Source organism: Hyperolius riggenbachi, chromosome 7, assembly GCF_040937935.1.
Source record: "Hyperolius riggenbachi isolate aHypRig1 chromosome 7, aHypRig1.pri, whole genome shotgun sequence".
NCBI classification, from domain to species: domain Eukaryota; kingdom Metazoa; phylum Chordata; class Amphibia; order Anura; family Hyperoliidae; genus Hyperolius; species Hyperolius riggenbachi.
The window spans coordinates 25,749,368-25,775,021 of NC_090652.1; the positions used below are offsets into that span (position 1 = coordinate 25,749,368).

The following is a 25,654-nucleotide window of genomic DNA, read 5'->3' on the forward strand; positions in this document are numbered from 1 at the left end:
TTTTGTGCGTACCAAATAATAGTCAGGTTAACCGGGGAATGATCATTTATCAACAAGAAAAGTAATAGTGATTTTAACTTTTGGATTGCCTGGTTAGCATTATTATTACTTGTTTACCAGATAGAAATAAAGAATTGATTTTTGATTTTATGCTCAACAGTTACACTTTAAAGTGGACCTGTAATGGAAAAAAGTGCCCCTGGAGGATACTTACCTGGGGAGGGGAAAGCCTCTAGATCCTAAAGAGGCTTTCCCTCCATCCTCCTCACCAGAGGGAATCCAGCACTGGGACCCCTGAGGATCTGCTTGTTGCCACTTCTCAGGAGCCTGTCGCAGGCGCAGTAGCGGCTTTCCCCTCAAGCTCTGGCAGAAATAGCTGAGTTGATTGGGGCCTCTCTTCTGCAAGCCGCCTGCACAGTAGAGTGTCTATTTGTGCCGGAGCCAGAGGGGGAGCTGCTACTGCGCCGGCTGTTCTTGTTTACACGTGCCCGGGGGTTCCAGCGGTGGGAGGAGTCTGCAAGAGATGACAGCCTCTTTAGAATCCAGAGGATTCTTTCCTCTTCCCCACTCTACATTTTTTTTTGTTACCGTCATTATCACTTCCTGTGAAAGCAAAATATATTTTCAAAGAAACTAGAGAGCAATAAAAACCCAAAAGAAGTTGTAACCATTACCACACTATTCAAAATTACAATAAACATTTTACCTATTCTTCCCAGAGTTGGACTTCTCTCTTTCTACATGAACCCAGAGGGCCAGCTAAAGTTTCAGCGCCCGGGGTCAAAGACAGTTTTTGTGCCCCTCTCTGGACAAAATGGGCGTGACCTCTGTGGTCATGGTCATGAGTTGAGTCAAAAGTACAAATGCTGTTTAGATAGCCAGGTGTGCCCCCTCCCCTCTATACATGGCTATAATCCCCCCCCCCCCTTCCTTTTGATAGCCAAATGTGCCCCCTTCCCCTGTTTAGATGGCCAGATGTACCCACCTATATACAGCCAAATGTGCCGCCCTTTAGATTTGCCAGATGTGCTATCTAGTTTCATCATTCAAACCACACTGGTCCTTTCTGTCATCGTTGTTTTTTCTCATTTTAACATTTGAAAATAATAAATATATCAATGTAATTGATGGGGGTCGGGGATAAAGTTTAGAGTAAGTTACGGTAAAAAACATTTTTTCAGTAGAAAAAAAAAATATATATATATTAACCTCCTTGGCGGTATGAAAAATACCGCCAGGAGGGAGCGCAGCAGTTTTTAAAAAAAAAAATTTTTTTTTAATCATGTAGCGAGCCGAGGGCTCGCTACATGATAGCCGCTGCTGAGCGGCACCCCCCCGCCCGCTTCGATCGCCTTCGGCGATCTCCGATCAGGAAATCCCGTTCATAGAACGGGATTTCCTGGAGGGCTTCCCCCGTCGCCATGGCGACGGGGCGGGATGACGTCACCGACGTCACTGACGTCGGGACGTCATTGGGAGTCCCGGGCCACCCCTCGGCGCTGCCTGGCACTGATTGGCCAGGCAGCGCTGGGGTCTGGAGGGGGGGGGGGCCCGCGCCGCAGCAGATAGCGGCGATCGGGCAGGGGCCGGCGGCGATCAGAGTGCTGGCGCAGCTAGCAAAGTGCTAGCTGCGTCCAGCAAAAAAAAAATTATGAAAATCGGCCCAGCAGGGCCTGAGCGGCACCCTCCGGCGGCTTACCCCGTGTCACACACGGGGTTACCGCCAAGGAGGTTAACACAGATCTGTACATCAGTCCTCAAAGAGGGACAAATGAGGAAGAAAGAGGGACAGAGGGACTCTTCAAATGTGGGACTGTTGGGAGTTATGCTTCATCCATCTTATTAGCTTTTCTTTGGTGCTATGCTGGTAACAAACACCTCTATAGGAGTCAATTCATAAAGCATTACTGCATTCGGTAACGCAGAAAACAGATGACTTTACCGAGCACTTAGCATTATGTCAATTCATAAAGGCTGTTAAAGGATACCCGAAGTGACATGTGACATGATGAGATAGACATGGGTATGTACAGTGCCTAGCACACAAATAACTATGCTGTGTTCCTTTTTTTCTTTCTCTGCCTGAAAGAGTTAAATATCAGGTATGTAAGTGGCTGACTCAGTCCGGACTCAGGCAGGAAGTGACTACAGTGTGACCCTCACTAATAAGAAATTCCAACAATAAAACACTTTCCTATCAGAAAAATGGCTTCTGAGAGTAAGAAAGAGATAAAAAGGGGAAAATCTTATCAGTGGGGGTCACACTGTAGTCACTTCCTGTCTGAGTCAGGACTGAGTCAGCCACTTACATAACTGATATTTAACGCTTTAAGGCAGAGAACCAAAAAAAGGAACACAGCCTAGTTATTTGTGTCACAAACAGAACGAAATCCGCACACCCGCAGGTAAAGTCCAAGGGTTTTTATTGAGTCCAACTTACAAAGGCAGAAAAATTAGCCAATTTTTCTGCCTTTGTAAGTTGGACTCAATAAAAACCCTTGGACTTTACCTGCGGGTGTGCGGATTTCGTTCTGTTTGTGTCCTGGTCTGCCGCATTGGTTTCCAGCGCCTTGCTACAGGTAATGGGGGTCGAGCGGTCTCATCCACAGCCCAGTTATTTGTGTGCTAGGCACTGTACATACACATGTCTATCTCCTCATGTCACATGTCAGTTCGGGTATCCTTTAATGCATGAAAAGCTGAAATTACTGAGCAGTGAGGTAAATTACTGACTTGTGCGGTAATTACTTGAACACATGTCAGTAAATGTCAATTCATGAAGATTAGAACAGGTGTTAAAGGCAGGAAACAATACTGTCTGCTTTGAAGTGGTGATAAGAGTGCAAAGTCTGTGCTGGACTGTGCTGGGAATAGAGACTCACAAGCAGAAGCAGACTATGTGAAAAAATGGAGGAACCATAAACCAGTCTCTACAAAGAGAATATAAAATGGCCCCATACCTGGAAAAGCTGCAAAACTCTCAAGAGAGGAAAATCCTGAGTGTCTACACATTGAGGGCTCACAACCTCGAAATAGAGTCTGGGAGACACAGACAGACGTACAAACCCAGGGAGGAGAGACTATGCCAACACTGTGAGCAGAAGACCCTTGAGGATGAAAGCCACTTCCTGCTGCACTGCCCCAAATATACTGCAACCAGGGACACTTACTTTAAGAAATTGTTGGAATTTCCCAGACTTTCTCACACTAGAAGATGAGATAAAAACATATATCCTACTGGGAGAAGAGGAATCCACAGTGACAATCGCTGCACACTATGTCACAACATGTCCACAGACTGCTTAGCCACTGTCCCCCTACCCCACCCCCTCCCATGTCCCACTTTTTCCCCTTGCTTTGGCAATACCTGTAATGAATCTTGGTCATGCCAATAAAGCTATCTTTGATTTGATTTGAGATCTCCCCCCAGGCAGCAGCAGAGCGATTGGAAAAAAAAACAGGCTTCTTTAGAATTCCTCCAGCTGTTTAACCTCTTGAGTTCCTGTGTGAATGAATATATAGGAGCTGGAGGTGAAAATCACCTAAGCATGGCATGTGTAAAGTTTCTTCAAGTTCTTGTAAACTGTGGCAATTAAATAGAATGTCAAAGCAGATCCGAGATGAAAAAATAACTATAGCAAGAAACTTGTCTATATATCTTATCTAAATTCTAGATGGTTTACACAGTAAATCCAGCTGCAAACAGCTTCAACAGTATTTCTTCCTGTGATACTATGAGTGCAGCCATGTTTTGCTTGTCATCATCACACACAGCCAAGCTGCTCTGTATCTCCTCTCATCAGCCTCTGAAAACTCCACTCCCCTCTCTACCCCCTTGCCTCTGAAATCAGTGTATACAGTATATAGGGGAAAAGTAGAAGAATTTATAGTGGTATATATACGTATATATAAAGTAGTATGTAGTAGCAGTGTATGAGAGCAGCAATATACAGTATATAGCAGAGTATATAGTATAGTTGCCCCCAGTAAGTAGTAGTGTGCACGCTGATAAGCAACCCGCTGTCCTGTCCAGGGCTGTGGAGTCGGAGCAAGGAGTGGGGGCAATTTTGGGCACCCGAAGTCGGAGTTGGAGTCGGAGTCGTTGATTTCATAAACTAAGGAGTCGGAGTCGGATGAATTTTGTACAAAATCCACAGCCCTGTTAAGTATTAGACTAAGGTGTCGGAGTCGGAGCAATTTTGGGTACCCGGAGTCGGAGTCGTGGTTTTATAAACTGAGGAGTCGGAGTTGGATTTTTGTACCGACTCCACAGCCCTGGTCCTGTCATAGTGGCGCAACCTGTCGCTCTGACTGACATGCGGTCTGAGTAGCGGAGGGAGAGGGAGACAGTTACAGGAGAATCGTCCGCCCACCTAGATGCCATTCCGCGCTGCCCATGGCCCCCTCCTCGCACAGCGGCTTCCTGCCTCCGCTCCAGCCCCACTGTGAACCTTCACCAATCAGTGAACAGTGGGGCAGGCAAATGAAAATGAGACGTGCCTCCTCGCCAGGCTCAGCTCCCATGACTAATTGCAGCATGGGACTGAACGCCGAGGCATTGGAGGAGTTAGGGGCGCGGCTCCTGTAGTTTATTAATCTATTAATATAATAAAAATAAGCATTTGGGGGGGAGAATGCCCTAGAAACTATATGTAAGGGGCACAAAAATGAAGACAGCAAAAGTTTGTCTCGGATCCACTTTAAGAAAGATTCAGAGCAGATTCAGGGCAAGCAGAAGCAGTATAACAAAACATGTTTATCTAAAGGGAAGTTGGGATGCCTCTTATATTAAAATGTTGTCTCTGCATGGAGAACAGCATGTTATAACACAGACAACTACTCTTCTGCTGTTATCGACGGTTGAGCTTTGGTAGTTTACCGCACTTCTATCGCACCACATTTTTATGAATTAGCACACAAAAGTCTAAAATACTGCATAATTAGCACACAAAAGTCTAAAATACTGCATGCGGTATTTTTCTGACCAGATATATTTTTTTTGCACAGCCTTTTATGGATTGACTCCATATGCATTGAATAGTAGTAATCCTTAAAGAGAACCCGAGGTGGGTTTGAAGAATCCTATTAGGACACAGAGGCTGGTTGTTCTGCATATAATGCACAGCCTCTGTGTCTGTACAGTGTCCCCCCAGCCCCCCCCCCTGCTGTCCCCCATAAATAAATAAAAAAACCGCCATGCTAGCGACATACAGCTTGTCGCTAGCTGGCTGATTACCTGAATGCTGTCTGTCACCGCCATTCCCCCACCTCCTCTATATCGCGGCTCCCCGCCTCTGTAAGCCGATTGGAGGAAGCTTAGGCCCCGTTCACACTTGCGTCTTGGCATGCAAACGGACCGGATCCGGATCGGAACCGTACGGTTCCTATCCGGATCCGGTCCGTTTGCATCAGGCATGCATCAGGCTGCCATCCGGATCCATGTGGTAAAAACAGCGAAATATAATAAAAAATTGTTGGGGTCAGCAGAAGGTGCACCTGGTGCACCTGTAGAATCAGGTCCTCCGCTGTTTAGGCCTCACCTCCACCTCCGACATACTGCCAAACAGCTCCAGCGCGTAAGGTCACTGCTGCTCCACTGCTGCCCATGTGTCCCCATCCTAAATGGCCGCTAGAATACGCATAGGAAGTGGGGTAGAACGTCAGGTGTTTGTATCCTGTTTGTTCTGTGCTTTCCGTTCCCCATAGGTTTCTATTTCCGGATGGTGCAGTCAGGCTGAGGTCCGGGTGCGTGGGCCGGATGATCCGGACCCGAAAAATAGCGCATGTTGGAAAAGTGTCCGGAGTCCGGATCAGATCCGGCTCCGTTCTGTACGGAACGTACGCATGTGAACGTCCGCATAGACTTTGCATTGCTATGCGGAACGTACGTTTCGTTTGTATAGTATACGGTCCGTATCCGATCAGGCGGATCCGGACAGGGAACGCTAATGTGAACCGGGAGCCGCGATATGGAGGAGGCAGGGGAATGGCGGTGACAGACAGCATTCAGGTAAACAGCCAGCTAGCGTCAAGCTGCATGTTGCTAGCATGGTGTTTTTTTTTTCTTTATGGGGGACAGCAGAGTGCAGGGGGGACATGGGGGGACACTGTACAGACACAGAGGCTGTGCAATGTATGCAGAACCAGCCTCTGTGTCCTAATAGGATTCTTCAAACCCATCTCGGGTTCTCTTTAAAGGGAACCTGAGATAGGACCACAGCAAAAAAAATATACATACCTTGGCTTCTTCCAGCACCCTCTGGCCTGATCGCTCCCACAGGCACAGAACACTTCCAGGGCCGGGAGCGAGACGGAAGAGTGGGTCTGGCCGGCCTGCGCCTTCACCAACTGGATTTTCCAGGGCCAGTTGCGCTTGAATGGAAAGCCAGAAGAGGACGGCGTTGGAGTGATCAGTTTGGAGGGGGCTGGAGGAAGCCCCAAGTATGTATAGTTTTTTCTGTGGCCTCATCTTAGGTCTCTATTTCCTCGGTCTGATTACGCCTCTCTGACACTGCATCTTTCGGTACTTTTCCGTTAGCCGGGCGCATCCACTAGGTGGCGATAAAACTCCAGCAATCGCTGGCAGGAGAGTTACATCTTTCCCTACTATCCATAGCGGCCTGAATGGGGAATAGTAATTAACGCCACCTAATGGATGCGCCCGGCTAACGGAAAAGTACCCGAATTTCCTTAGCATGTTTTGGGGCTCCACATCAATAGAGTACTTGGGGCTCCATGTAAGATTCGCACTGGGGCCCCAAGCTCCCTTAGCTACACCACTGCCTGCCTCAAGTCTTAGCAGAAGTGTACTGTATCACTTTGTGGACAGGCATGCATCGTTTCTTTGTACGCTGCAATAGCGTCAATACGTTTTTGCAGAGTGCAGTTTGGAGTTTGTCCACAAGATGGCGATACAGAGATTATCACCATTATCTCTCTGTTACGAGGGTTTTCTAGGAGGACACGTGTTACCATGTGACGGGGAGTGTTCAGCCGACACGCAGACCTGGAAAAGCGCGGGAGAGTGAAGTGGAAGTAGGGCAGTTGTATTGCTGGCAACCCACAGCTGGTGCAGGTATCCCATGTGTGTGTGTGACGCCTCCATGTGTCTGCAGTGTCCTCTCCTATGTCACCTCTGGCTCCCTCTAACTCCAGTGCCCCCGTGTCCCCTCCTGCACCACCAGTGCCCCCTCTCAGTTTGTGTGCCCTATACCTCCTGCTGTCCTCCATCTGTGCTTCCCTCCTCCCCCACAACCTCTATGCAACCACTGTCCCCTCTGGCCTCCTCTCTGTTTGTGTGCCCTCTGCCTCCTGCTGGCCTCCATCTGCTTCCCTTCTGCCCCTTTCTGTGCTTCCCCCACCTCTATACCACCACTGTCCCCTCTGGCCTCCTCTCTGTCTGTGTGCCCTCTATGCCACCACTGTCCCCTCTGGCCTCCTCTCTGTCTGTGTGCCCTCTATGCCACCACTGTCCCCTCTGGCCTCCTCTCTGTCTGTGTGCCCTCTATGCCACCACTGTCCCCTCTGACCTCCTCTCAGTCTGTGTGCCCTCTATGCCACCACTGTCCCCTCTGGCCTCCTCTCTGTCTGTGTGCCCTCTATGCCACCACTGTCCCCTCTGGCCTCCTCTCTGTCTGTGTGCCCTCTATGCCACCACTGTCCTCTCTGGCCTCCTCTCAGTCTTTGCACCCTCTATGCCACCACTGTCCCCTCTGGCCTCCTCTGTCTGTGTGCCCTCTATGCCACCACTGTCCCCTCTGGCCTCCTCTCTGTCTGTGTGCCCTCTATGCCACCACTGTCCCCTCTGGCCTCCTCTCAGTCTGTGTGCCCTCTATGCCACCACTGTCCCCTCTGGCCTCCTCTCTGTCTGTGTGCCCTCTATGCCACCACTGTCCCCTCTGGCCTCCTCTCTGTCTGTGTGCCCTCTATGCCACCACTGTCCTCTCTGGCCTCCTCTCAGTCTTTGCACCCTCTATGCCACCACTGTCCCCTCTGGCCTCCTCTGTCTGTGTGCCCTCTATGCCACCACTGTCCCCTCTGGCCTCCTCTCTGTCTGTGTGCCCTCTATGCTACCACTGTCCCCTCTGTGCCACCAATGTCCCCTCTGGCCTCCTCTGTCTGTGTGCCCTCTATGCCACCACTGTCCCCTCTGGCCTCCTCTCTGTCTGTGTTCCCTCTATGCCACCACTGTCCCCTCTGGCCTCCTCTTAGTCTTTGCACACTCTATGCCACCACTGTCCCCTCTGGCCTCCTCTCATTCTGTGTGCCCTCTATGCCACCACTGTCCCCTCTGGCCTCCTCTCTGTCTGTGTGCCCTCTATCTGTGCTCTCTCCTGCCCCCTCTGTGCCACCACTGTCCCCTCTGCTTTACTCATGTCCTGTACCCCCTCTTGTCCTTTCATACTGTGCCCCCTCCTGTCTCTCTGCCTCCAGTCCCCCTGTGCACCCTCCCATTTCTTTGCCTCCTAGTCCCCTGTCCTCTCTCCTGTGCCCCTACAGTCTATCTGCCTACTACTCCCACTGTGCCCCCTCCTGCCGATCTCTGTGCCCTCATTAGTACGTTCAGAAGATAAACATTACAAACCTTCACTAACCCACCTCATATATATGCCAGACACTAACCTCCCTCCACCTACTCCTTTCACTAACCCTTCCCCCTCTATACTTAACACTAACCTGCACCCTATATATGCCAAACACCGCCTCTACCCCACCTACTCCTAACACTAACCTACCCCCACCTACTCCTAACATTAACCTTCCCCCACCTACTCCTAACACTGACCTCCACCTCACCTACTCCTAACACTAACGTCCCCCACCTACTCCTAACACTAACGTCCCCCACCTACTCCTAACACTAACGTCCCCAACCTACTCCTAACACTAACTTTCCCCCACATACTCCTAACACTGACCTCCACCCACCTACTCCTAACACTGACATCCCCACACCTACTCCTAACACTAACCTCCTCCCACCTACTCCTAGCACTAATCTCCCTCAACCTACTCCTAACACTAACCTCCTCCCACCTACTCCTAACACTAATCTCCCTCAACCTACTCCTAACACTAACCAGCACCCTATGTATGCCAAACACTAACCTCCTCTAGCCCACCTGCTCCTAACGCTAACCTTCCCCCACCTACTCCTAACACTGACCTCTCCACACCTACTCCTAACACTACTCTCCCCACACCTACTCCTAACACTGACCTCTCCACACCTACTCCTAACACTACTCTCCCCACCTACTCCTAACACTACTCTCCCCACACCTACTCCTAACACTAACTTCCCCCCACCTACTCTTAACACTACTCTCCCCCCACCTACTCTTAACACTACTCTCCCCCCACCTACTCCTAACACTACTCTCCCCCCACCTACTCCTAACACTACTCTCCCCCCACCTACTCCTAACACTACTCTCCCCCCACCTACTCTTAACAATACTCTTCCCCCCCACCTACTCTTAACAATACTCTTCCCCCCACCTACTCCTAACACTACTCTCCCCCCACCTACTCCTAACACTACTCTCCCCCCACCTACTCCTAACACTACTCTCCCCCACCTACTCTTAACAATACTCTTCCCCCCCACCTACTCTTAACAATACTCTTCCCCCCACCTACTCCTAACACTACTCTCCCCACCTACTCCTAACACTACTCTCCCCCCACCTACTCCTAACACTACTCTCCCCCCACCTACTCTTAACAATACTCTTCCCCCCCACCTACTCTTAACAATACTCTTCCCCCCCACCTACTCTTAACAATACTCTTCCCCCCCACCTACTCCTAACACTACTCTCCCCCCACCTACTCCTAACACTACTCTCCCCCCACCTACACCTAACACTACTCTCCCCCCACCTACACCTAACACTACTCTCCCCCCACCTACTCCTAACACTACTCTCCCCCCACCTACTCCTAACACTACTCTCCCCCCACCTACTCCTAACACTACTCTCCCCCCACCTACACCTAACACTACTCTCCCCCCACCTACACCTAACACTACTCTCCCCCCACCTACACCTAACACTACTCTCCCCCCACCTACACCTAACACTACTCTCCCCCCACCTACTCCTAACACTACTCTCCCCCCACCTACTCCTAACACTACTCTTCCCCCCACCTACTGCTTACACTACTCTCCCCCCCCACCTACTCCTAACACTACTCTCCCCCCACCTACTCCTAACACTACTCTCCCTCCACCTACTCCCTATATATGCCAGACAGTAACCTCCCACCACCTACTCCTGTCACTAACTCTTCCCCCTCTATTCCTAACACTAACCAGCACAATATATATGCCAAACACTTACCTCCTCCACCCCACCTGCTCCTAGCGCTAACCTCCCCCCACCTACTCCTAACAGTGACCGCTCCCTGACCTACTCCTAACACCTCCCCCCCTCCTTTCACTCCTAATACTGACTTCCCCCAACTACTCCTAATACTGACCTCCCCCCATCTACTCCTAACACTGACCCCCCCGACTACTCCTAATACTGACCTCCCCCCGATCTACTCCTAACACTGACCCCCCCCCCCCCCGATCTACTCCTAACACTGACCTCCCCCTGACTACTACTAATACTGACCTCCCCCCGATCTACTCCTGACACTGACCCCCACCCCAATCTACAGTAGTTTGCAAAAGTATTTGGCCCCCTTGAAGTTTTTCACATTTTGTCACATTACTGCCACAAACATGAATCAATTTTATTGGAATTCCACGTGAAAGACCAATACAAAGTGGTGTACACGTGAGAAGTGGAACGAAAATCATACATCATTCCAAACATTTTTTACAAATCAATAACTGCAGAGTGGGGTGTGTGTAATTATTCAGTCCCCTTTGGTCTGAGTGCAGTTAGTTGCCCATAGACATTGCCTGATGAGTGCTAATGACTAAATAGAGTGCACCTGTGTGTAATCTAATGTCAGTACAAATACAGCTGCTCTTTGACAGCCTCAGAGGTAGTCTAAGAGAATATTGGGAGCAACAACACCATGAAGTCCAAAGAACACACAAGACAGGTCAGGGATCAAGTTATTGAGAAAATTAAAGCAGGCTTAGGCTACAAAAAGATTTCCAAAGCCTTGAACATCCCACGGAGCACTGTTCAAGCGATCATTCAGAAATGGAAGGAGTATGGCACAACTGTATACCTACCAAGACAAGGCCGTCCATCTAAACTCACAGGCCGAACAAGGAAAGCGCTTATCAGAAATGCAGTCAAGAGGCTCATGGTGACTCTGGACGAGCTGCAGAGATCTAGAGCTCAGGCGGGGGAATCTGTCCATAGGACAACTATTAGTCATGCACTGCACAAAGTTGGCCTTTATGGAAGAGTGGCAAGAAGAAAAGAAGAAAGCCATTGTTAACAGAAAAGCATAAGAAGTCCCGTTTGCAGTTTGCCACAAGCCATGTGGGGGACACAGCAACCATGTGGAAGAAGGTGCTCTGGTCAGATGAGACCAAAATGGAACACGCTATGTGTGGCAGAAAACTAACACTGCACATCACTCAGAACACACCATCCCCACTGTCAAATATGGTGGTGGCAGCATCATGCTCGGGGGGTGCATCTCTTCAGCAGGGACAGGGAAGCTGGTCAGAGTTGATGGGAAGATGGATGGAGCCAAATACAGGGCAATCTTGGAAGAAAACCACTTGGAGTCTGCAAAAGACTGGGGCGGAGGTTCACCTTCCAGCAGGACAACGACCCTAAACATAAAGGCAGGGCAACAATGGAATGGTTTAAAACAAAACATATCTATGTGTTAGAATGGCCCAGTCAAAGTCCAGATCTAAATCCAATCGAGAATCTGTGGCAAGATCTGAAAACTGCTGTTCACAAACGCAGTCCATCTAATCTGACTGAGCTGGAGCTGTTTTGCAAAGAAGAATGGGCAAGGATTTCAGTCTCTAGATGTGCAAAGCTGGTAGAGACATACCCTAAAAGACTGGCAGCTGTACTCAGGGGGCTGAATAATTACGCACACCCCACTTTGCAGTTATCAATTTGTAAAAAAAAAATTTGGAATCATGTATGATTTTCGTTCCACTTCTCACATGGGCACCACTTTGTATTGTCTTTCACGTGGAATTCCAATAAAATTGATGCATGTTTGTGGCAGTAATGTTACAAAAAGTGGAAAACTTCAAGGGGGCCGAATACTCTTTCAAACCACTGTATTCCTAACACCGACCTTCACACACACACACACACACACACACACACACACACACACACACACACACACACACACACACACACACACACACACACACACACACACAGACACACACACACACACACACACACACACACACACACACACACACACACACACACACACACACACACACACACACACACACACACACACACACACACACACACACACACACACACACACACACCTCCTCCTCCATACTCTATGCAGCACTCCTAGCTCTCTCTTTCACTCATTCCACCACTCTTGTCTTTCTTTTGCCACTTTGCTCTCTTTTAATTGTCTTTATTTTGTTCTCCACAGATTCCACCAGTGTCTACACAGTCACACTTTTGCTATTTAAAAAAATAGTTCCACTGTCATTTGCACCCCTGAATGGGATAAGTTTTGCTGCAAGAAGAGTTCCTGCCCCCTACAAACAGAGTTCCAATGGCATCCGCCTCTCTAGAAGAGCTGATCTGCTCTATATGCCTGAGCCTGTATACAGAGCCGGTGACACTGACCTGTGGACACAGCTTCTGCCGGAATTGTATTGAGACTGTGCTGGGTACACAGAAGGCATCGGGAAAAGTGTATTCTTGTCCAGAATGCAGAAAGGAGTATCCAAAACGCATTGTGCTGAGGAAATACAGGAAGCTGTCCAACATTGTGAACAATTTCACAGCCATACAAAAAGAGAAAGCTGAGGTACGGTGTACCTTTTGTGTGGATGCCCCAGTGCCAGCCGTTAAGACTTGCCAACATTGTGAAACCTCCATGTGTGATAAACACCTAACAGCCCATAACAAGACAGTGGACCACGTGTTAGTTGAGCCCACGTCATCTTTCATCAGCAAGAAATGCTCCATCCACAAAAAACTACTGGAGTATTACTGCACTAAGGACTCCACCTGTCTGTGTGCGTCCTGCTGTCTTGTTGGAACACACAAAGGACACCAGGTGGAACTTGTAGAGGAGGCTTCTAAGAAGAAAAAGAAAAAACTAAAACGTGTACTAAAAAAGATGGCTCCAAAAAGAGGGATAAATGAAAAGAGAATCCAGAGCTTACAGAACCACAAAAGGAAAGTTCAAGAAAAAGCAGCTGATGAGAAGAAGAGAGTCACAGCTCTGTTTGAGGACATCAGGAGACAGCTGGAAGTCCAAGAGATGAAAGTCCTGAATGAGATCACCAGGCAAGAAGAGCAGATATCACAGTCTGTCTCTGATTGTATCCAACATCTGGAGACACAAGGAGGGGAACTGTCCAGGAAGATGGCTCGCATTGAAAAGATGTGTAATATGACTGACCCAATAACTGTCCTGCAAGATCCAGAATCCGATACAGGTGACCAAGATATGGAGGAACGTTCTGTTCCTGGTCTGGATGATTTTCTGATTTACCTTGCGCAAGAAAAATCCATGAATGAATTTATTGCTCAGATAAAATCACACACTTTTAAGTTCTCTTTTCCAAAGAAAACCCGTCTGTTACTGGATGCAGATACTGCAAGTGAGCGTTTGGAAATGTCTGCTGACTGCAGAATTGTCAAAGAGACTTTAATAAAGGCCAGAAGACAACATTCACGGAAGAGGTTTACAACGTACCCTCAGGTGTTGAGTTCTCAGAGCTTTTCCTCTGGGAGACATTACTGGGAAGTGGTGGTCAGTGGTGATGGAGATTGGGATGTTGGGGTAAGCTATCCTAGTATAGAGCGAGAAGGGGATGAATCCAGCATTGGAGAAAATAACAAATCTTGGAGTCTCTGCAAATATAAGGAAGGATATTCTGCTTCCCATGACTCTCAGGAAAAGTCATTATATCTTCACTCTCCCTGCAGAAGATTAGGAATATATCTGGATTATGAAGCTGGACATTTGTCCTTCTTCCAGCTAGATGACACTATCAGCCATATACACACCTTCACTGCCACCTTCACTGAGCCCCTCCATGCTGCTTTCTATCTGGATATTTGTGCCTGGGTGAAGATGATCTCCAGATAACCTTCCTATCCAGAATTGGACACCATTTAATCGAGTTGGTTTAAAATGAAGTAGCATGGGACTCAAGGGCATCACTCCAGTTGCATGCTTGTTACGTGTCAACTGTGAGAAAATGACTACCAGCATCCCTCTGCTCCACTTTTGACAGTTGTCTTTAAAGTGAACTTGAGACGATGGGGAATAAACTTTTTATACATACCTGGGGCTAGGGCTGCACGATATATCGTTTTTTTAATCGAAATCACGATGTGCATCATCACGATTTCAGTATCGTCAGAGTGGTGATTTTTTTTTTTCATTGCGGCTGTTTTTCCGCGTTCAATGCTGTCCCCAGCATTGCACGCGTACATTTCCGGCTTGTTACTGAGGTGCGCTTCCTCCTTCCGGCCAGAAGGAGGAGTGAGGCACTGAATCGAGGAATGCACGGCCAGCTCTCTCTTCCTTTACCTGCCTTGGCTGCGCTGAAGCACGCATGGTTTTCTCCGATCCACCGCACAGTCACCCAGGCTCTCTTGCACAGCGGGGACCAGAGAACAGTGGCAGAGAGATAGACCACACGCAGGCTGTATACAGCACACAGCGCAGCGTCCTGCTAAAGCCACTCTAGCTGTCCGTTTACAGACAGCTCTTAGCTGTAACGAGCTTTGCTGGCAATTTGAGGTCAAAAGGGCAGGATCCTTAAGCAGGCCATACACTGGCCCGATTTGCGCCCGTTTCGACAGCAGATTCGATCACTGGGATCGAATCTGCTGCCAATCGTTCACGCTACACGCCGAATTTCGATCCATTTCGTCCGATCCCGTCGATCGTGCCGTGCGGAAAATAACCGTCGATCGCCCGCGGGTAAAGAGCGCATCGCTAGCGGCGTTCGAGTGCCCGACGACCGACGCAATAGAGCCCGCATACATTACCTGCTCCGCCGGCGCGACTGCAGTCTCCCGGTCACCGCTGCTCTGTCTGCGCTCTGGTCTCCAGGTCCGGCATGCCTCACTTCTTCTAGCCCGGCAGGAAGTTTAAACAGTAGAGCGCCCTCTACTGTTTAAACTTCCTGCCGGGCTAGAAGAAGTGAGGCATGCCGGACCTGGAGACCAGAGCGCAGACAGAGCAGCGGTGACCGGGGGACTGGAGTCGCGCCGGCGGAGCAGGTAATGTATGCGGGCGGGCGGGGGCAGCAGCACCACCACAACAGATTGTGATCGGTTTCAGGCTGAAATCGGTTCACAATCTGTTTGCTGTAAAGGTGGCCATACGATCCCTCTCTGATCAGATTCGATCAGAGAGGGATCTATCTGTTGGTCGAATCTGATGGCAAATCGACCAGTGTATGGCCACCTTTAGCCTCACATCCCATCAGATAGCAATATATGGGCAGTGACACCAGTAATGACAAAGATCAGATTACAGCTACAGCGGTCTGTGTAAACGGACAGCTAGACTGGCTTTAACAGGACTGTGCTGTATACAGCCTGTATACAGTCCGTGTGCATGCTCTATCTGCCTGGTCCTGCTGTGCTGTCACAGGCTCTGCTTCATGCCCATGCAGCTTAGCCACTACTTTAACTAGCCTGTCTGCCTAGTGCTTCAGGCTTAACAGTGGCAGTTGCAGAGTAGTCATTGTAGCTGCAGGGGTTAAGTGTAGTGTAGCTGGGAATGGGGGCAGAAGGCGTTAGAGTAGTGCATTGTAGCATAGCTGGTGGGCATCAGGAGTTAGCTTAGTGTGTTATTGATGGGAATCAGATGTTAGCATTGTGCAGTGGAGTTTAATTGGTGGGGCATCAAGATTCAAGTTAGCATAGTGTAGTGTATTGGTGGATCATCAGGTGTTAGCAGAGTGTAGTGGGGGCAATGTGAATTTAGTGCTAAAGCTTGATTTGAAGAAAATCGTGAAAAAATCAAAATCGCAATTTTTGAGAGAAAAATCGCAATTTAAATTTTTTCCTAAAATCGTGCAGCCCTACCTGGGGCTTTCTCCAGCCTCCTCCGCGCAGATCACTCCCTCACCGCAGTCTAAAATTTCCTAGATTATCCCGTATCCGCTGCTTTCTGGAGGACTGTGGAGTCGGTACAAAAATCACCCAACTCCTCAGTTTATGAAACCTACGACTCCTCGTCTCCGAATCCTTAGTCTAATGTTTACAAAGGCAATGGATTTGGTTCAAAAAAATCATCTCGACTCCAGGTACCCAACATTGCTCGGACTTCACATCCCTGGTTCTCTGCGGCCAGTCGGGCGTGCTGTTCTCCCATAGCTGTTAGCGGTCTGTGCAATACGCTCCCAGCTGCGGGAGTGAGATGGGGGAGCACGCTTGGCCGCACTGCGTCTGCGCAGACTGGCCACGGAGAATGGAGCTACTACGGGAGGATGTATGAGGCTTGGCGAGGGAGGGGGCTGGAGGAAGCCCCAGATATATGTAAATATTTTATTCCCCCTTTATCTCCAGTACACTTTAAGGGCCTGAGCTCACTGCTGCGTTTTTTAAAAAACGCATGTTTTTTTAAAATGCTTTTTAATGCGATTTCGTACCTTTTTAACCCATTAAAACTCCTCCAACGCGTTTCAAAAATGCATGCGTTTTTAAGCAGGTTTTTTTTTTTAAACCCTTTGGGCGCCGGCTGCCTAAACCCCCACATTTGGGGGGATCAGGCAGCCAGATCCTGAGTCTTGCTAGCTGGGCATGGTGTCCCCCTTGTAGCCAGGTGTCCCCCGTATTGTCAGCAGCCTTTACGCACCTCCCAGGCTCCAGCGATGAGCTGCTGTAGACCCCTATGCTCTGGCCGGCGTCCCCACTCGCACAGCCGTTAAGTTCCAGGTCGCGGCTTGATGGCTTCATCAAGCCAGGATCTGACACGTCAGAGTGAGCAGAGATGCCGACCAGAGCGGAGGGGAGCGACGATCGCTGGGAGAATGTCAGGAAGGTGAGGGGATCCTCTTCTCCCCACCTCCGCAGCTCTAATAGTGATCACTATTATCTGCTGGCAATTGTAGGGATCAGGAGCCAATCGTGATGGCTCTTGATCACTCAGGGGAGATGTCAGCTGTCATATGACAGCTTAATCTCCCCTCGCGGGTGCGCACAATCGCGTCAGGAGCGTAAAACCTACACCGCATCAAGCTTAGACAGCCACAAGTGCGGCGTAGGATTTACATGCAGCAGTCCCCAACAGGTTAAATGGCAGCAGTGGGCCCAGGCCCTAAAGCAGGGGTCCCCAAACTTTTTCGGTCAAGAGCCAGGTCAACATACTTCAGACTGCTGGGGGGCCGGAACATACATAAAATGATGTTGAAAAACATGACATTGAGTCTAGGTATTGATTTCCCCCCAATTATGCCCAGAGCAGAACTCCCAGCAGTAGCCATTCAGTCATGCCGCACCTGAAGAACATCTGCGCACCAGACAGTGAAGCATACCCAGGTGACTGCCTGCCGTCCAATTGGACAGCAGTGTCACCTGATGCAGAATTGGATTGGAAGCCAGTGAATGACTGCTCTCTGGCTTCTACAGTATGTGGATGGGTGGTGCCAGCACTGCTGTTCTATATGTGGGCCACCGATATTTAATGGTGCAATGGGCCATATCCATAAGTTATACATTTTGTATTTGGGGGGTCAGTGAAAAAGCTCCCAGAGGGCTGCATTTGGCCTGCGGGCCGTAGTTTGAGGACCACTGCCCTAAAGGTTCAAGTCATAGGTTTGGTTTTGTTTGTTTTTGCTTTATTTGTTACATATTTTGCCCGAACTGTTTTACTGGCAGGAATGACCACTTTGGAAATAAACATCCTGCAATTTCGGTTGCTATGGTAACAGGGCTGGTTTGCTGTGTTGAGGATGGCATTTAAAAATGTTTGCTGTAAAGTGATGCCTCCAGTGTCCTGCAATTTCGGTTGCTATGGTAACAGGGCTGGTTTGCTGTGTTGAGGATGGCATTTAAAAATGTTTGCTGTAAAGTGATGCCTCCAGTAGAGCCTATAGATTATATGTATGTTGAAGATGATGTTAACAAACGAAATGCTATCAAGTCCAGGCGATGTATATGTTGATTTTGAGTTCTAAAGTCCATCAGAGCTCAAATAAATGACTTAAACTTCAGACCACTCAAGTGTCAACTTTTTTTGTACGAAAAGGTTTCAGCAGCTATAAATCTTAAAACTTTGATCACATGACCAGATGTAGGGATGGTCAATGAGACGCAGGATTATGTAAATCCTTCATGTGTATCTATGCATCTTGAGAATGGACCAATCAAATTCCACCAAGGTTTAATTTGATTGGTTCATTTTGAAGCCGCATACAGAATTTGAATAATCCTGCATCAACTCAGAATCCTTTGCATCACAATCATCCTCCTTAAGGGCCTGAGCCCACTGATGCAGTCGTATCCGCTTCTGTCCGCTTTTCAGCATCTCTAACATTGATGTTTAACTGAAAAGTGGACACAACTGCGTCAGTGGGCTCAGGCCCTAACCAGAAGCTAATGTGAGAGACGGCGAATGTTCAAATCTGTGGGCGTGGCTGCTGCAGCGGCTTGAATTTTATCATCTCCAGTGTTCTCCCCAGAAATTTTTTCCAGCCGGGTGGCATAAAAAAGTAGCCGGGTGGTGTGCGAGCTGCGAGGGGGAATGCAGGGCTGGTGCAACTGCTTACAGTATAAGGAGGAGAATGAGGAGTCCAGCCAGGTGCTCCGCAAAATTAGCCGGGTGAAGTATCTGTCTTAAAGAGCCTGAGAAGAACACTGCAAATGGGTGTTACAGTTGCATTTCATGGGGAGACTGGTTAGGGCAGCATGATGGTGTATGGGCATCATGGTGGCGTAGTAGCTAGCACTCTTTCCTTGCAGCGCTGGGTCCCCCGTTTGAATCCCAGGCAGGGCACTATCTGCAAGGAGTTTGTATGTTCTCTCAGTGTCTGTGTGGGTTTCTTCTGGGCACTTTGGTTTCCTCCCACATCCTAAAAACACACAGATAAGTTAATTGGCTCCCCCCTAAATTGGCCCTAGACTACAAAACATACACTAGATGATAAATACATAGACACATAACTATGGTAGGAATTAGATTATGAGCCCCTCTATAGGGACAGTCAAATGACAAGACAATATACTCTGTACACCACTGCAGAAGCTGTTTGTGCTATATAAATACCAAATAATAATACGGGGTTGAGACAGAAACGAGTCAGCAGCAGCCTTCATCCCCTGGAAGTCAGGTAATCTAAATTGCAGGTCAATGCAGTCATGTTTGTTTTATCAGGTCCCCTAGCTTGACAGCTCCCTGTCCTCTCACAAGCTGTCTGCAGACTCTGCACTATCAGATAAAAAGTGATCCTGCTGGTTAGAGGACAATAGCAGAGATCTCATAGTCATACCAGTGGAAGGGAGATCATTACTTTATCTGCAGAGTTTACAACTTCTCCCTGCTGCATCAGAAGAAGAGCTTGTGTGTTGAAGTCAAGCAGCCAGGAAACAGGGGGTGGGGCGGCAGAACTCTGTGCCCTGCACTGCCCGATCACATGTGACTCAGCTGCCTGGAGAGGATGGGACTGGCTGCTGACATTCATGCAGCCAGTCCAGGGCAGAGGAAACACGCTACTGTCCGGATTTGCAGTTTGCCTGCAGCCCCAGGCTCTCTCCCCAGCCTCAAGTCACACAGCATTAGCGTGCCAGCATGTGTATGCGGACGGCTGCTGTTATGTCTGATCGTGCTGCCCAAGTCCCGCCCCTTACAACCCGCCCAGCCAATCGCAGCTCCACTAGGAAGGTGAGGTCACGCAGGCAGAGGAGCGCTCCTGCACTGTACAGCTATGGCTTTAGCTACCGTGCCCCAGCCGAGCGCTGATTGATAGCAGGCTATGGAGCGCTCCTGCCTGCAGATTACAGCAGTGACATTTGCTAGCTACGCAGGTGCATACCAACAGGCAGGCGGGGTTTCAAAACACCCGGGCGGCCCGCCCACCTAATTAAGCCTGGGGAGAACACTGCATCTCCACTGTTTAGATTTGAAAGGGGGCAGGCACAGTCTAGTGTCTCAGGGAAGATTGCAGCCAGGGGCGTAGCAATAGGGGTTGCAGAGGTAGCAACCGCATCGGGGCCCTTGGGCCAGAGGGGCCCCATGGAGCCCTTCCTAAACCAGAGTATATACTGTTTATTGGTCCTCTGGTGGTAATAATCACTTCTATAGATGCTTTGAATTGTAATTATCATTAACAAACTGCTCACCATTCCATTTTTGTACCTCTAATACTGTAGATGACCTTAGCAGGTTTTGTTGTGCCGTATCATGTGTTACGTATAGATTGCTTGGGGGGGCCCGATGTAAAACTCGCACCGGGGCCCCGAGCTCCATAGCTATGCCACTGATTGCAGCCTACAGCACAGACAGTCTGCAGTGCAGGAGGTGGCTGGCACTAGTATTCCTGACCAGGTATTTTACAAATGACTTAATTTCACGTCATAGGAACAACAGAAAACGAGTGTCTACACCAATGGACGAAAAAAAAACCTGTGCCAAAGTGAACCTGAAGACTAATTAAGATTAAAAAAAAAACAGATACTTCACTAAGGAGTGGGAAGGCTCTGGGTCCTTTTTTATGTTAATTGAGCTGTAGGATTGCTTTAAAGTACTGCTGAACTGAGAGGGGTGGTTTGCAAGGTTAACATTTTGTTTGCAGTGCTGTGACATATGTCACAGTACCATTCTCATGATCCAGCACCCCCAGGGCTCCCCGCAGTACTCAGTCGAAATCTTCAACTGGTACGAACGTTGAATATGGGTAGGGAGGAAGTGGCAGTTATCCTCCTCTGTTGGCCCTAGGAACAAGGTAGTGCAGTACCGCCCCCGGCTGATAATTCATCCTGGAATGAATTACTGGTGTAAAGAAAAAGCCCCAAATCATAACTCACCTACTCCGCGTTCTACTCACTGTCTTTTCCATCCCATCAGCTCTTCCGTTCTGCCGCACTGTCCATTCGTAAGCCCCTGAATTTTCACAGCAATGGTGCTGACCCGTAAGTAGTGACATGGAAGTACTGCCGGGTCAGTGCAATTGCTGTGAAAATGCCAGGGCTTACAAGAGGACACTGCAGCGGAATGGAACAACTGACGGGATGGAAAAGACAACGAGAGGAACACGGAGTAGGTGAGTTATGATGTGGGGATTTTTTTTACACAGATCACTATCAGGTCAGGGGCTTAAAGAAAATCTGTAACTAAAAAAAGTTCCCCGGGGGGGGGGGGGGGGGGGGGTACTCACCTCAGGTGGGGGAAGCCTCCAGATCCTTCCCCCACTGGAGCCAGAGAAGGTAAATATTACACAGCCTGACAAATGGTCGGCTGTGCGTTCCGTGGGCAGCAGCGAGACCGCCGTGGGACACAGGAGGATGGGGGAAGCCTCGATAGGATCCAGAGGTTTCCCCCTACCGAGGTGAGTACCCCCCAGGGGAACTTTTTTTTGTTACAGAGTCTCTTTAAGGAGTGCCTGAGGCAAAACTAACAGAGACTGTCATGAAAGGCTATTTCTAAATAATGATGGATTGGGGGGATGTTAGGGCTGAATACTCACCTGACCCAACGCTCCGCCTCCTTCCTCGGCAATGCGAAGCTCTTCAGAAACCTCCACCTGCGTGGCCTCGACCCAAGCCAAGCCCAGAAGCCATTAATCACCCCGCGGCTGCCAAGCTGGGGGTGGGCTGCGGCCACACAGGTGGCAGTTTGATGAACAAACCGCCACGGCCCATCTCTGAGGTGCGGGGGGAGGGCGAGCGATCACCTGCCCGGAGGGATGACGCCAGGACAGGTAAGTATTTAGCCCTGGCTCTGTCATTTACACCTCAAGTACTCTTTAAACCTAAAGTTTGTTACACCAGAGGAATAAGTTACAAAATATCGCAATCGTACTCCAGTTTCAACGATAATATGACCCGCCTGCTTTTGTTGTGGGGCTCCAGGAATAGGGATGAGCGCTGCATTGATTTTGCAGACTTCCGAATTTTTATTTTTTTTGCAATGGAATTTTCCAATTTCTTTCAATTGCGAGTTTCACAGAATTCCGACCGTAAAGTCTGAAACAATTTCGCTTGTCGTTTGACCATGCTCAGCAGACATTTGTCATTCTAATTTTCACATTACAGTATAATCTTGTTATAGTAAAACTTCTGGTATAGTAAACTAAATGTCCAGGTCCTGCCAAGCCCCATTATCAATATATTTATTTACTTTAGCGGGGCAATTCAGGTCATAGCAAGACCTGACAGAAGGGCATTGCAGTAGTTAAAGCGGATCCGAGATGAAAAACTATAACAAGTAACTTGTCTATATATCTTATCTAAGGTTTAGATAGTTTACACAGCAAATCTAGCTGCAAACAGCTTTAATAGAATATGATTCGTTCTTCTTGTGATACAATGACAGCAGCCATGTTGTTTGTAAACATTACACAGAGGCAGGCTTATCTGCATCTTGAGCAAAAAACCCTATTCCCCCCTCCTCCTCCTCACTCCTCCCCTCTGCCTCTGAAATCTCTGGCTAGTAATACCTCCCCCTCCTCCTGCCCAGACTGAGCTCCCATGAGCCCTTGCTACTGTCTGAAAGTGCCTTGGCTCTCTGAAAACCTGTGGGCGTGGCTTGTTGATTTTATAGGGAATTAGAGTATTAAAACAAAAACAAAAAAGTATTTGGCTTGAGGAATGCCCTATAAACAATAGGTAAGGAACCCAATTATGCAATGTGTAAAAGTTCACCTCGGATCCACTTCAACCTATTTCGGTTCCTGGATGTAGAAACTACGTCCAGGAACCATGAGCGTTCCCGCGGCCGATCGCGCGCGTGCACGCGTGCTCCTGGCCCGCGGTTCGTTAGCCATGCAATCAGTGAATCGGGCTATGGTGCCCGATCACTGATTCCTCTCCCCCGCTGAAAAAGCGACAGCTTCTCTTGGAAGCTTTGCTTTTTCTGGCTGCAACGTCCCCCATGCGTCTCTCTAAGCGTATGTTATGCTTAGAGTGACGTCATGTAAACAAACTCATGGCCGCCATCTTGTGGCCAAAAAGTAAAACTACAACTAAAAGTAAAAAAAATAAAACTCAACACACATTTACATTATAAAACTATTGTTTACATCCCACCCTCCCAAAAATACCCAAATAAAATGTTTGATTTAAAAATAAAAAAACATTACAATTTAAAAAAACAAAACATGTAAATATTTACCTAAGGGTCTAAACTTTTTAAATATCAATGCAAAGATGAAATATTTGTATATTTTTTTTTATTTTGACAAGTCCCTTGGAGTTTACCATAAAGGGATTCTACTGTAACATGGAAAAATGTCTACTGAACATGCTGTAGACATGAATGCAAAACATTTTCGCAAAATTGCAACGTATTGTGAACACTTTTTTTTTAACTTGGAACTGAAGTTTGGAATTCCGTATGGAATTTTGGCAATTCCAACCATTCCTGTCCAGGAAACTTACATAGCAGGGAGAAAAATACTGTTGGATCCCTAAAAAGGCCATGGAGTCAACACGTATGTCCTGCCTACACAACCTGTGTTATTTTCCCTGCATGACTGTCATACTCACCGTCCTGGTCTTCCGCGGGGTTCCCGGGTGCGCTCTCTGGTGCGCACGTGCGGGGGCTCTCTGGGCCTTGTAGTCCCTCATCCAGTATGGCGTTGCGCGCTACGCGCGTGCGCAGAGTACTGCGCGCGCATGCGCAAACTGTTGCGCGCACTCTGCGCATGCGCAGGGCGCTAATTTCGGCGCCAATGCTCATAAAAGCAGCACTGCCCTTAGCTGCAGTGCTGCTCGTTCTGACAGCTTGGCTAGCCTGTCGGTGAACCGTTCTTCCCTGCCTTGCTATTTACCTGATCTGATATCCTGTTGTGACCTTGGCCTGTGACCCTGACTCCCGCTGATCTCCGCCTGCCCTGACCTTTGGCTCTGCTTCCTGGATTACCGCTGTCTGCTGCCTGCCCTGACCCCTGGCTTGTGACCCCGACCTCCGTTGTCTGCTGCCTGCCCCGACCTTTGGATAGTGACCTCGATCTACGCTGAACTCTGTTTACCTTGGACTTCTGGCTTTCATCTGATCACACTCCACAATTAGTGTCTCTGTTCTCCCGACCACTCGCTGAGGTAATCCCAGTAGTCACCTGGTAGGGCACTAGGCAGCTAAGTTCCACATCCCCCTCCTGGGGGTGTGGTCCTGCACTCCCCTCAAGGGTGTGTGGGTGAAGACCCGTGGTCACCTAGACTCCACTACTAGGTAACACCTCTTCCTTCGTGGGAAGGTCAACAGGGACTGAAGAGAAGTCCCAGTCAGTCCTAACAATGACACGCATGTTGTTCTGCCCACATGACATGCATGTTATCCTTCCTACACAACACGTGTCCTTCTGCCCACTTGAGTGTCATTCTATTGAAAAACAAGGACAAATTTGGCGTGCTACCGTCTACAATTATTATATACGAAATGTTGTCACTTCTGACCTACGCCACACAGGTTGCGGCATGATGCTAAATACAAAATGCTCGACACCAGCAGTTCTGGATGCTAGCCTGGCTTTCTGGAGCATAAAGAGATACTTTGCATATTCGTAGCAGTGCATTATGGGTAACCACATATGTTCACTAAGGCTGGATCCACATGATAAGCGCTTTCTCTGAGCGCTTGTGATTGCTGAGTGCTTTCAGAGCACTTTTTAAAAATCACTCCCATTCACTTTCATTAAAATCCCAGTAAAAATCGCCGCAGATGCAATTTGTGCAATTGCAGTGATTTTTTCCGCGATTTTAATGAAAGTGAATGGGAGTGATTTTTAAAAAGCGCTCAGCAAGTGCTCAGAAAAGCGCTTATAGTGTGGATCCAGCCTTAAAGCTGAATTATTGTAAATTCCTTCTGTTTTAAGAAGGCAAACCAACCTAAGCATTGAGTATACTGTATACTGTCTACTACATACTGTGTAATTAATATATTTAGTATTTTTTCTTTAGCACTGTGACCCATCTTGGTTCCTTTTTTATATATGTTACGGCCAGAACCCGAAGTCTGGCCACTCTTGGTTTCTGGCCAATCAGAATGTGAAGTGGCCGTGTTGTAGTGGCAATGTCAGAAATGAGTTAGATGCCGGCTCCACCCCCTGCCTCCCTCCTCTCTCTATTCATCCATAGTCCTGCGGCTCCTCCCCGCCCCTCCTCTCACTATTCATCCATAGTCCTGCGGCTCCTCCCCGCCCCTCCTCTCACTATTCATCCATAGTCCTGCGGCTCCACCCCCTGCCTCCCTCCTCTCACTATTCATCCATAGTCCTGCGGCTCCTCCCCGCCCCTCCTCTCACTATTCATCCATAGTCCTGCGGCTCCTCCCCGCCCCTCCTCTCACTATTCATCCATAGTCCTGTGGCTCCTCC

General features: G+C 48.6%; 2 protein-coding genes across 2 annotated transcripts in view; one reads left to right on the forward strand and one right to left on the reverse strand.

Moving 5' to 3' along the window:
• SPNS1 (SPNS lysolipid transporter 1, lysophospholipid) overlaps window positions 1-12,795 on the reverse strand; it is a 129,071-nt gene extending 116,276 nt beyond the window's left edge. The window contains exon 1 of the mRNA XM_068243747.1: window positions 12,774-12,795. The gene's annotated coding sequence lies outside the window, so the exon portion shown is untranslated. The remainder of the gene's footprint in view (window positions 1-12,773) is intronic.
• LOC137524170 (E3 ubiquitin-protein ligase TRIM39-like) lies at window positions 6,987-15,056 on the forward strand. The gene is made up of 2 exons (XM_068243748.1): window positions 6,987-7,075; window positions 12,574-15,056. Exon 2 carries the CDS (start codon window positions 12,700-12,702, stop codon window positions 14,248-14,250), a length of 1,551 nt encoding a protein of 516 aa, XP_068099849.1. The 5' UTR covers window positions 6,987-7,075; window positions 12,574-12,699; the 3' UTR covers window positions 14,251-15,056.
• The last annotated feature ends 10,598 nt before the right edge of the window (window positions 15,057-25,654 follow it).